The 13,129-nt window shown below is 37.6% G+C and overlaps 1 protein-coding gene across 9 annotated transcripts in view; it reads left to right on the top strand.

Annotated features, from left to right (window-relative positions):
- DLGAP1 (DLG associated protein 1) overlaps positions 1–13,129 on the top strand; it is a 307,180-nt gene that overhangs the window by 136,086 nt on the left and 157,965 nt on the right. For all 9 annotated transcript variants that reach the window (XM_028524050.2, XM_028524049.2, XM_028524053.2 and 6 more), the window contains exon 4: positions 10,252–10,492. In XM_028524050.2, coding sequence (XP_028379851.1) covers positions 10,252–10,492 — 241 coding nt within the window. The remainder of the gene's footprint in view (positions 1–10,251; positions 10,493–13,129) is intronic.

Here is a 13,129-nt window from a genome sequence, read left to right as displayed (position 1 = left end):
GGTAGAGATAATGGTATTGGAGATGAGGGTGGTAATAATGATAGTAGTGGTGGCTATGGTGGTGATAGGAGTGATGCTGGTATGGTGTGGTGATAGTATAGTATGATGGGGCTGCAGATGAAACAAATAATGCATTTGAACAAAAAGAATGATGAAATCATAGCCTAAGCACTGAAGCCTCTCTGATCTGTATGAGTGAGACCCTAAAATAGAACCACAGCTGAGAAATTAGTCTAGGATAACTAAATTGTTTGTTTCTGCCATTCACACCTCACAGAAATAAAATGCCTCTAAAAACAGATTGTGCTTAAATGTTAGAGAATAATGGAACATCTTTTCACATGGTTATTGTCCTGTTTTTACTGCATATACATGTAGTTAAATGGGATTTTTAAAAGTAAGGCTTGAGAAAAATGTTATAAAGTCACATTTTTCAAATATTTGGTATAGTAACTGTTATTTCCAAATAGCTTAATTTATGTCTTAATTTATTTTAAGTCTAAATAAATTGAAGAAGTCTGAAGCATCTTCATTTAGAATTGTAAGCTAGAAGCCCACAGGCATATTTTCTCTGGCAACATGCTTGTAATCTATGTAATTTAAAAATTAAATATTACTGTACTCAGTGGTGATGCCAACAGTTCAGCTGTGACTTTGACCTAGATCACCCCTTCATAGAATGTATACAAAGTGCCCAGATGAAGGAAGTGCCTATGGTATACAGCTAGTCAGTGGCAGAACCCAGAACTCAAGTATTCTGAGTCCTAACTGGTAAGTTTCTTTAATGCCTGCCAGTATTGGTGGTAATAATATTGTTAATAATAGTAATCATAATAATGGAAATGATAACAATATTTATATGCATTCAGTCACAATGTTGCAATGTAACATTTACCAGATCAGGGTAGAAGCTTTGCATAGTATCTCATTAATTTCATACCAACTCTAAGAAAGATCATTTTTAATTTATGAAATTCAGTCTCAGAGAGTTGGAGTAATTTGTCTCATTCTTCCCACTATACTATCTCAAAAAATATATATCCTCTATTTATGCAGTGCCTACCATGTGCCTAGAAATATAGTATGCATTTGTATATATTATTTTTTTATCCTTAAAGCATCCCTATGCAGTATTATTTTAACCATTTTACAGATGAGGAAAGTGAAACTCAGAGAATTCAAGCAAATTGCCCATGATACAGTAGAAAGAGCATTAAAGTACTCCCCTTCCCATATAAACTATAAATTCAAGTGGATTTAAAATCTAACCAATAGCACAGAGTAACAAAAAATATTAATATGAAACCTTAGAGAATACATGTATGATGTGGTAAGAATTACAATTTCTCATAAAGCAAGAATTCCAGAAAATATAAAATAAACAATTGATATCTATTCTATTTTTTAAAGATTTTATTTATTTATTTTTACAGAGATAAAGAGAGAAAGAAAGAGAGAGAAACATTAATGTGTGGTTGCCTCTTGTCCACCCCCTACTGGAGATAGGGGACCTGTCCTGCAACCCTGGCCCTAGACTGGGAATTGAACCAGCCACCCTTTGGTTCGCAGGGTGGTACTCAATCGACTGAGCCACACCAGCCAGGGCAATTGACATCCATTCTAACTAAAAATTAAATATTGCTGTATGGCAGATGTCATAAAATTAAAATATAATTGATGGGGTAATATTTGAGCACATCAAGAAAAAGAGCCAATATTTCAGTTGCTTAAAGTGTTCCTACCAATTAGTATGAAAAGACAGACAACCCAAAATTTGTGGCAAAACTTATGAATCAGGGGAAGATACATGAAGGTCAATACATATAGGAGAAGGTGCTCATATACACTAGGAGGCTGGTAAAGGAAAATCAAAACAACACGATATAATTTTTGACCTAACAGAGTGGCAAAGACTTCTAACATGTAGTCTGGTGACCATACTGAGAAATGAGCTCTGTCTTACTTGCTGTTTGGAATGAATTGCTACAATTGTTTTAGAAAGTAAATTGGTAAAATCCAGAAAAACATAAATATCTTTTAGCAAAGGAAACCTACTTTTGGAGCTCTCTAATACAGAAATAAAAACACCAGCATGTAAAGACAAATGCACAAGAATGTTCATCATAGCATGGTCTCCAAGGACATACCTGAATCATCATCCATAAAGGAGTGACTAAAGAAATTATGGTACAATGTGGTGCTAGTAACTTAGTATCTGAATCTCTTTGAATCTCTATAAAAAGCAGACAGAGCAACCAGATAGAAAAATCAAAACTCATGGTCAATATTTATAACAAAATCAGGTAATAAGATATCTTTATGATCCCAAAATATGAGTAAGTGAGAACAAACCACCAGTAGCAATAAGCAGGCCTCATATCCACATCTACATAGGAGGACAAAGAAGAAGACCATGACTTTACTGATGGACTAAGTGTGGCAGAACAAAACAAGCAGAAGGTATACTCTGGAAAGCTCACAGGGGGCTATTTGAGAACATCAGCTGAACTGGGAAGGACTTTACCTTTCTATCAGCAGGCATATTCAAGGCATTCACATTAAGGCTAGAGCAATCCGAGTGTATTATGTAACACTGGAAACCAACTATCCAGTGTTTCCTTTCAAGACAGGGCCCAGTATTGAAAAGAGCCAGTTGGGAAAACAGCTATGAGCAAGATAGAGACAATAGCAAAAAAGAAATGAGAAGGTCTAGGTAAAGATAGGAGTGAGGGCAAAAGAACCAGGAAATCTCAGAAAGCAACACTGCTGAAACAGTAGAAGAGAAAGCCCTGTGAATTTAGGGGGGAATCCTGAGTGTATCACCCACTCAAGTTCAGAAAAGCTAATTTTACAGAAAAATTAGCCAAAAAAAAAAGTACCTTCAGTCGCATTTGAAATGCGACTTCAAGTCACATTCAAAGTCACTGTACAAAGAAAAGAGACTAAGGTGCAGAATAACATTGCCACAAAAAATGAAAATATGCCAGAAACACATACCCACAAAATAGAATGAGCCTGTAACACACTATTTCCAAATGAACTCAGGAATATTAAGGAAATCATATTGGGGCAAAAAAGAAAAATATATCTGATTTTTAAAAACTTAAAAATGATGTCACAGCCCTGACTGGTGTAGCTCAGTGAGTTTGATGTCACCCCACAACTGAAAGGTCACTGGTTCAATTCCAAGCCAGGTCCTAGCTACGGACTTGCAAGAGGCAACCAATGGACATTTCTCTCGCACATCAATGTTTTTCTCTTTCTACTTCTCCCTCCTTCCTCCCTCTCTATCAATAAATAAACAAAATCTTTTTTTATATATTTTAAAATGAAGTCACAGAACTCAGGAAAGATTTAGAAGTAAAATAAAATTCATTTTAGAATGAAGATCAGACTAGAAGGAATACAGAAGCAAATAAATACGACATTTCATACACTAAAATCAATAGACTGTATAAAGGAGGGACATTTTTAAAAACAAAATGAAATGCAGAAGTAAAAAGGATTCAGGAGAAACATAAATATTTAACATACAGATAATAGAAATCTCTGAAAAATAAAATCAAAGTAAAGGACCAGAACAAATAATAACAATAATTAAATAATACTTTTCTGAAACAGAAAGATGATTCAAAATTACACCTTGAAAGAGCAGACCAAGTACCTGAAAAATTTACCCAAAACAATCAACACCAAGACATAGTTTAATAAAACTACAGGATTTTCAAGAATTTAAAAAAAAAACACTTTCAAATTCTAAACAAAAAGTGCAAGTGGCTTTAAAAAGAACAAAGAATAAATTACCATCAGACTCGTTAACAGTAATAGTTTATACCAAAAGAAAATTGAATAATATGTTGTTATACTCAAGGGGAAAAAATGTGAACCAAAGATTTTTATACCCAGAAAAACTGACTTTCAGATATAAAACACATAGGCAAACAGTTATAAGCATGGATGAATGCAGAGAATATTGTTTCCATGAGCTCTTCCTGAGAAATCTACTAGACAATGAGTTTTAGACAACCCAAAGGACCAGATGTAAGAACTAGTAGCAAAAAGATGTCTGGGTTTATTTCTGAACTTCCAATTCTATTCCATTGGTCTGTATGTCTGTACTTATGTCCATGCCACACTGTTTCAGTCACTGTAGTAAGCTTTGTAGTAAGTTTTGAAGTCAGAAGTGTGAGTTCTTCAGCTTTGTTCTTTTTCAATATTGTTTTTTAAATTCAAGTTTTAATTAGTATCTTAAATTGGTATCTTAGAATTTTAAATTAAATCTTAAATTAGTATCTTTATGTATTTGTATTTTTCTTCATATTTCTTATGCTTGACATTTTTTGAGCTTCTTGGAATCCAACATCTGATGGGTAGGAGTTCCAGAAAGAAAAGAGAAAACAGATGGGAGGAAGTCACTAATGAAATAATTTAAGGAATAGTCCCAGTGCAGAAAGACATGATTTTGCAAATTGAGAGGGCCCACCCAGAACACTGGGAAGACAAATATCCATACAGAAATCATCATGGGGAAATGTTAGATCATTAGGACAAGAAAATCCTAAAATATTTCAGAAAGGGGTAGGCGAAGGAAGCAACTCACATGGAAAGGCTCTGCAATGAGAAAAGCATCTGATTATTCACCTCTAGCATATGCAGAAGCTAAGAGACAGGAGAGAAGCCTGAAAATACCTAAAATGAGATGAGATACAGGCTAGGTTTCTAGATATAAGCACATGTAAGAGTGGAGGTGGAATATAGACATTTCCATCAATGCATTTCTAGTGCTGCCTTGTCCAGGAAAGCACTGGAAAATAAGCTCCACCACAAGGAGGGAATAAAGCATAAAGGAGGAAACAGAGGCTCCATCATGGGCTAGATAATGAAGGGCACCCCAGAATGACAGAAAAGAGAGATCCCAGAACAGAAACAGGCTTGGTAGCCATAAATTACAATACAAAGGCAGGGGGGAAACCAAGAGGTTACCAGAGGTCTATGAACATGTCAAGCAATTTACGTAATCACATGTTGGGAAAAATGGATGTAAATACCTTAAGACCCAGAAAAAAGAATCGAAAGTGGTTGTCTCTGGGAAGAAGGAGCCCAAAGTGGGAAGGGTGGTTCAAGATCCTGCTTTTTAGTTTATCAGCCACCTAGAACTCTTTGACCTACATTTGTGTATAAGTCTGATAAAAAATAATCTTTTATATGAAAAAGTAGTGTCAAGCATTAAAAATATAGCTATTGGTAAAACTAAGACTAAAGGCAAGCTAAAGTAGAAGATAAAGTAAATATAGCACATGTAAATAAATATATTACATGATCATATAAATATAGCACAACTATTTTAAAATGAGGAAAAAATGGAGAGAGCATATGCACACCCCCAAAAAGGAATTATTAGCTGTTTTCAGTAATCATATGGGCAGTGGTAGTATTACTATGTTATTCTGAGGCTATTGTGCATGTATTGTAGAATAAAGCAAATGAATAATTGTAGGATATCCCAATGCTATCATCTCTGTGTGCTTGAGGCCTAAAATTTAGTATGGAATAAAGGCATAAGTTAATATAGAAGAGATTACTTTAAAACCCTGCAGTTTGAATTGGAGGAATTCATAGCCTACTTCTTTCCATTGAAAATACCTAGGAACAATGACTAACCAAGTAGCAATGACAACAAAGCTTCCTAGTGCCCAAATTGTGTTCTTGGGATACCACCAATTCCTGCTAATAGAAAAGAGGGATTTGGGGGAAAATACTGATTCCAGGACTGGGTAGGAAATGTGCAAGATGAGTTTGCAATCCTTTGTCATAACGGATATCAAGGAAGCTATCTGAGACCACTAGCTTCATGTCAAAAGGACCGAGGAGCAAACCAAAGAGGTTCCCACTGCCCAAAGCTGAGACAAATTTCAGTTCACTAAGAATAATAAACAAATTGGATTTAAAACCATCAAATATTTTTAAAACCATGAGTTTATTTTTCTATTTTTAAAAATACATGCCCTGGCTGGCGTAGCTCAGTGGACTGAGCGCAGGCTGCGAACCAAAGCATCGCAGGTTTGATTCCCAACCAGGGCACATGCCTGGGTTGCAGTCCACGGTGCCCAGCAACCGCACATTGATGTTTCTCTCTCTCTCTCTTTCTCCTTCCCTTCCCTCTCTAAAACTAAATAAATAAAATCTTTTAAAAATCTTTCAAAATAAAAAATAAATAAAATAAAAAAACACAGATCACTTTTTGTAGATAAGAGTAAACAAATATATTATCCTGAAACTTAGTGAATGAAAGGGAAGAGTTCCCATGTGAACTAAACCAGTGAGTAACCAAATAATATGACAGGATGCAATTATTTATAAAACTGTCCCAACTAGTAACTGTAAAAGTTGATGGGATTAGAATATCACCATTTGAAGCCCCCCAGTGAATTAATGGATCTGGGCATTTGAGCACAAATGATGCCTAACAACATGAAGACAACCCATTAACGAAAATAATGTGCCTCTCAATGAAAGAATGCATGGCCTCTAGTCTTGCCAAAGGGATTGAACCTGAGTCTGATCAAAACTCAGGATCCAGCTTATAATATTCAGGACATAGAAAAGACAGAAAAACATGCTAAATCCCATCATGAGTATGAAATTAGCAAATCCAGTGGGAATCTCTGTAGGTCAAGTGATCCAGCTGCTTCAATAGATGAATGGATGGGGGATAATTTTTTAAATGGATGAAAGATAACCTATATGTTAACAGTGAATTAAAAGATATACTAAGTTTTTAAAATGTGTGCAACTAAACTATACAGTCCAGGGATGCACACTTCAGTTAAAAAAAAAAAAAACATAAGTAAATGCAAAGAAGTGACTGCAATACAACTACTCAGAGTATGGGTTGCTTTTGGAGGGGGTTAGATTGTGGTTAGGATGGGGCCTGTGGAGGGGCTTCTGAGTGTCTGGAGAAGTTGTTTCTTGCTCTGGGTAGTGTTTATAAGGGTGTTTTCCTTATTATAATTTGTTGAGTTATGCATTTGTTTTGAGTGGTTTTACTTTATGATCCAATTTTTATGAAAAATAGAAGAGAGGGTACATACCTCTGGAAAGCTAGTTACCCAAGTTTAACAGTTGTTACTTCACAGGGATAGATGTATTATTTCTTTGTGATGTTTGGCATGGTGATTAAAATGGAAAGTATAATAAATTATATATAAACCTATACATGTACATGTACATATACATATATATACATATATACCTATACATATACATATACTTTGACTTTGAAATCATTTCAAACTTACAAAAGAGTTGCATGTAACTCTTTCACTCTTTGACAATGAATTGCAAATATCAAGTCCATTTAACTTTCAATGCATCTCTACGTATTTTCTAAAAAAAGCATGGATATAGATAATATATATTTAATTTTTAATACATACATAATTATCAGCCTTGAAAACATGCAGGGATTACTTATATAAAATTAGATAAAATATGTTAAAATACTATTTGAAACTACAATAAATTATTAAGAAATCCATGTGTCTTCCCACTTATGTGCCTTTAGGAAATTGGTCCCTTTTATCTGAAGTTTTAAGAATTAGTCATTATTGGAGTGTATCTTCAGATAACACAAAATGAGGAGACAGTCAAAAATTGTAATCATTTTCCCTGTATTCTAAGCTCAATTATAGTTTAATCTGTTAAATTCTCAATTACTCATGAATTTGATAATAGGGAAATTAGACATATGAAGTTCTAAAAGAACAAAAAATTGAAGAATGCTCCCTCATCTCTACAAAGTGATAAATTGGAGCCCTTGGTCTGACTTATTTGTTTATTTATGTATTTATCCTTTCAAATGATGCTCAAATCCAGTGTAAGTTATCTACAGAGGCATATAAATAAATAAAAACTCATTCCTCAAAAAGGAGAAGGCCTCATTTGGAAGATATTTTTAAATGCATTTATAAATAATTTATGGACCATATCAGCTTTTTAAAAAGAGAAGTGAAAGCTTTAGAAAGTTCATAGGTAGTTTGAAAACCCTGACAATGCTTTTCCAGACTTTGACATATCAGATTTGGTCTATTTTGGGGAAGAATATGAGTATCTTACTAATAAATACAGGGCCTGTTTATATACTTTATGCTAAATTAAGCTTCAGTTGACACTGAAATTATTAGCTGAACTATTCACTTGCCAAAGGCACAATAAAAATACTAGTTTCAGGGACTTCCAGCCAAGATGGAGTCATAGATACACACACTGTGCCTCCTGGCACAACCAAAAGAAGGACAACAACAAATTTAAAAGCAAAAAACCAGAACTGACAGAAAATCAAAATGTATGGAAGTCTGACAACCAAGGAGTTAAAGAAGAAACATTCATCCAGACCACCAGTAGGAGGAGTGGAAACAGGCATTGGGTGGAGAGGACTTACAGCAAGGCTGCAGCTGGAGAACCAGGGCAGGCAACTCAGTGGTCCCACATTCATGTGCAGATAAACTCAGAGAAACAACTGGCAAACAAGACAGACCAAGCAACCCAGGGTTCCAGCTCAGGGTCCTAGAATGTACAAAAACCCACCTACCCGGCAATCAGCACCAGAAGGTCCCAATTTGCTTGTGGGTAGCAGGGGAAGTGACTGAAAGCTGGCATAGAGTGGAGCAAGTGCACTGTTCCCTTGTACTTCCCATTGTAACAGGTACACTGAGACAAAAAAAAATGGCCCAAATGAAAGAACAGATCAAAGCTCCAGAAAAAAATACAAGTAAGCAATGAAGAGATAGCCAAACTATCAGATGCACAGTTCAAAACACTGGTAATCAGGATGCTCATAGAATTGGCTGAATATCATCACAAATTAGGAAAAAAAAATGAAGTCTATGCTAAGTGAAATAAAGGAATACGTACAGGGAACCGATAGTGATGGGAAGGAAACCAGGGTTCAGATCAATGGTTTGGACCAGAAGGAAGAAATAAACATTCAACCAGAACAGAATAAAGAAACAAGAATTCCAAAAAATGAGAAGAGGCTTAGGAATCTCCAGGACATCTTTAAATGTTCCAACATCCAGATCATAGGGGTACCAGAAGGAGAAGAGGAAGAGCAAGGAATTGAAAATTTATTTGAAAGCATAATGAAGGAGAACTTCCCCAATCTGGGAAAGGAAACAGGCTTCCAGGAAGTCCAGGAAGCTCAGAGAGGCCCAAAGAAGTTGGACCCAAAGAGGAACACACCAAGGCACATCATCATTAAGTTACCCAACATTAAAGATAAGGAATCTTAAAAGCAGCAAGGGGAAAGGAGACAGTTACCTACAAAGGAGTTCCCATAAGGCTATCAGCTGATTTCTCAAAAAAAATCTTGTAGGCAAGAAGGGACTGGAAAAAAGTATTCCAAGTCATGAAAGGGAAGGACCTACATCCAAGATTGCTCTATCCAGCAAAGCTTTCATTTACAATGGAAGGGCAGATAAAGTGCTTCCCAGATAAGGTCAAGTTAAAGGAGTTCATCATTCCCAAGCCCTTATTCTATGAAATGTTAAAGGGACTTATCTAAGAAAAAGAAGATAAAAACTATGAACAGTAAAATGACAACAAACTCACAGTTATTAACAACCAAACCTAAAACAAAAATGAACTAAGCAAACAACTAGAATAGGAACAGAACCACAGAAATGGAGATCACATGGAGGGTTAGCAACAGGGGAGTGGGAAGAGGAGAGAGGGGGGAAAAGGTACAGAGAATAAGTAGCATAATAAGGTAGAAAATAGAAAGGGGGAAGGTAAGATGTAGAAGCCAAAGAACTTATATGTATGACCCATGCACATGAACTAAAGGGCGGGGAATGTGGGTGGGAGGGGTGTGCAGGGTGGGGGGGAATAAAGGGGTGGGGGGGAAATGGGACAACTATAATAGCATAATCAATAAAATACATTTTGTAAAAAATCCTAGTTTCTAAAATGTTTGTGCTAAAAATGGTTCCATTGAAATACACAAACTCTGACCGTGGACCAAAAGGTTGTTCCCTAGGTTTGCGTTTATAAATAAGGAAGATTAGCACCTGGACACCCACTGGAAATAAGTCTGTAATGTAGAGGAAATAAAATGCATTGGATTTTAATGTCATCAGCCGCTGCTTTCTTCTGGGGGGGCTGCAGTTTGCAGATGCTTGAAGGGAGGGGTCGCTTGTCCCCTGGGGAGGAGGAAGAGCATGTTGTGTGACAGCAACCTGTTTGTGCCCACAGGTGAGTGAGATGGAAGTGAATGGGCAGTTCGAGTCCGTGTGCGAGTCGGTGTTCAGTGAGCTGGAGTCCCAGGCGGTGGAAGCCCTGGACCTGCCCATGCCCGGTTGCTTCCGCATGCGGAGCCACAGCTACGTGCGGGCCATCGAGAAGGGCTGCTCCCAAGACGACGAGTGCGTGTCCCTGAGGTCCTCCTCTCCACCACGCACCACCACCACCGTGAGGACCATTCAGAGCAGCACGGGTAAGTGAGCAAAGCAGCTGTCCCCTGAGTCCCCTGTGGCACCGTGCCCCAGCCAGCCTGGCCTCTGCGCTGAAGCTGTGGCACACTGTCCCGTAAGAATGCATATTGTGCACACAGTCACCAAGTACCACCCATGCCCTACAAAGCAATGGTTTGCTTCCCTGCCTTCCTCTTTCCCCAGCTTCTGGCTACATTCACACCCAACCTTCTTTCTCTGTCACTATCTCTGCTTTCAACAGAGGAAATTCCAACTACAAGACCAAGAGGAACATCGTAAGGGACAGGTCTTCACAAGATCCCTGCACAGCATCCTAGGAGCCAGCAAAGTCATCCCTAACAACTCTTACTCTTCAAAATCAATCTCTGACTTTTAGGGGAGTGGCCCCCTAAACAAATCACACACCCTGATTGTTGAGCATCACAGAGCTGGAATATTTTATTAATTCCAAGATACCCACGAAATGACTATCCCAAAAGACTTGAAATATCACTGTGAGAAAATAGGAAGAAAGAAATGATGATTCAGTAATATTGATGGAACAGCTGATAAGTTCCCTTTCATTGTAACAGAGGCAGATTTATTTATTTTAAAACCTCTGTCATTTGTATAGAGAGCCTTCTTTTCCCTCGAAATTGAATTTAGTTTTATGCCATTAAACTGTATTTTTATCAATAGATTGTAGGCAGAAAGGGACAAAAGAGCTGAACTGATTTCCATGTCGCTGGAGTCTGCACAGGAATGTAGTAGCCATGAGTTAGGAAAAGCGACATGTGTGTCCAGATTTATAGTATTTGGGTCCAAGAAAAAGACACCCTCCATCTTAACAAGGTTTAACTTTATGATTACATTTAGCATAACTCCAATACAGAGTAGTTCTACCAGATTATCAGTCCTAGAGTCAAGATAAATAATGATGAATAAATTAGAAGAAAAAGCCTATACCAGAATATTGTGTTATTCAATTTCTGTTCTCGGTAGATGAAATGTCAATAATTATCATTCAGCCTAGAACTTTTGCAGGCTTGAGAATTAATAGGTCCTCAAGCCTGAGTTAAAATCCTACTAACTAGAGATAGGAGGTCGAAGGAGGAGTTTGGGGGAAAAAACCTTAGAGATTAGACAGCAAGAGTTGATTGATCAATGAACTCTTAATCAATGCAAACCATGATCTCAGGGTTAGGGGGAGCAATGCTCCCTGCCTCCACGGGGAGCTCAGCACTCTGCCTTGGCTGCCTATCTCCAAGCAGAGACAGTAAATGTACGTTCTTATTCACTCAGAAATTCTACGTAAGAACAGCCACAGATGATACTTACAAATTAAATAAGGTTGATTTATGTAATGCAAAAACATTTTTATTATCACCGCATATTTATGTGTGTTTACATTTATACAGTACGTGCAGCTTCAAGGTCTGCCCTGTGCCTGTAGCGTATCACTGTGTCTTTAGGTGTTTTCCCATTTCATCCTCCCTACCCCACACACAGCACTTTCCCAGTGTCTGGTCCATTCTTCACTCTAACAATCTCCTTGCCTGCTGGCTGCCCTCCTGTACTGAAACCACCCCTTAAATACACAAAATGCAGATCCTTGCTCAGAAGAATCAAGGGAAGGAAAAGGGCCAGTGGCTCACTTCCACCTCAGGGAACGGTGTTACGGATAAAATGGAAAGAGACTGCAGATGGCTTATTTTTTGCTCACCTCTCAGAGGATTTTGTTATCTGACAGACAATTTACTTATACTTCCTGCAACAGTTCCTGTCCCATGGTCTGAAGGTTCCCAGGTTCAAGTAACAGGATTGCCACATAAAATCCAGGCTGCCAGCTAAATTTAAATTTCAAGTAAATGGCAAATAATTTTATAGTGTAAGTATACCCTAAATGTTGCATGAAACACAGATATACTAAAAAATTATTTGCAGTGTTTGTAGTATTTATTAATCTGGCAAGCCTATCAGTGGAGATGAGGGGTGGGAGGGTGAACTGGGTTATGTTTAGAATCCAAATCAAATTGGAGGGGCTTTAGCCAGAGGTCCTCTGTGGGAGAACATCCCCAAACAGGGAGAAGTAAATGAAAACACCGTGGAGGTGACTGCGTCTGTTCTTCTTGGGTTTTGTGTGTCTCGTGCTAAGGAATGGGCCACTGCCTGCAGTTCTCTGGGTAGGAAGGAGGCAGGCTTGCCTGCAGCTGTAGGGTTGGGCCTGGGGACATTGGAAGGGCAGGAACAGGAAGACAAGACTTGCCCTGGGAGTGGAGAAGCGTAAAATATCCAATTTTTGCACAGGGTTCCACCCTCACATCAAACTGAACATTAAGAAGTATCATCTTTATAGTCGTGGGAAAATAATTTGAGGAGTTATAAACCATAACAGTAGATTCTAAGTAAGTACATCAGGTATTTAGAAATATAACCTTAAGAACTTAATATCACCTCTCAGAGCTTCTCTATGCCATAGATGGGTCTTATTCTAAGCCACTGTTTTATTATTGAGTAAGGTTCGGTATCTTTCTCCTGTTACTGCTGTGTGCACCTCTCTCTCTCCTCTCTCACTTCCCTTTCTCTCTCACATGGTCTCAGCACTATCATACTAATTTTCTTCTTCTACTGGTTTCCTCCTTATGTTGAAGCAAACACAA

This window comes from Phyllostomus discolor, chromosome 9, assembly GCF_004126475.2.
Source record: "Phyllostomus discolor isolate MPI-MPIP mPhyDis1 chromosome 9, mPhyDis1.pri.v3, whole genome shotgun sequence".
In the NCBI taxonomy this organism is placed as follows: domain Eukaryota; kingdom Metazoa; phylum Chordata; class Mammalia; order Chiroptera; family Phyllostomidae; genus Phyllostomus; species Phyllostomus discolor.
This window is presented reverse-complemented; position numbering and strand designations above follow the sequence as displayed.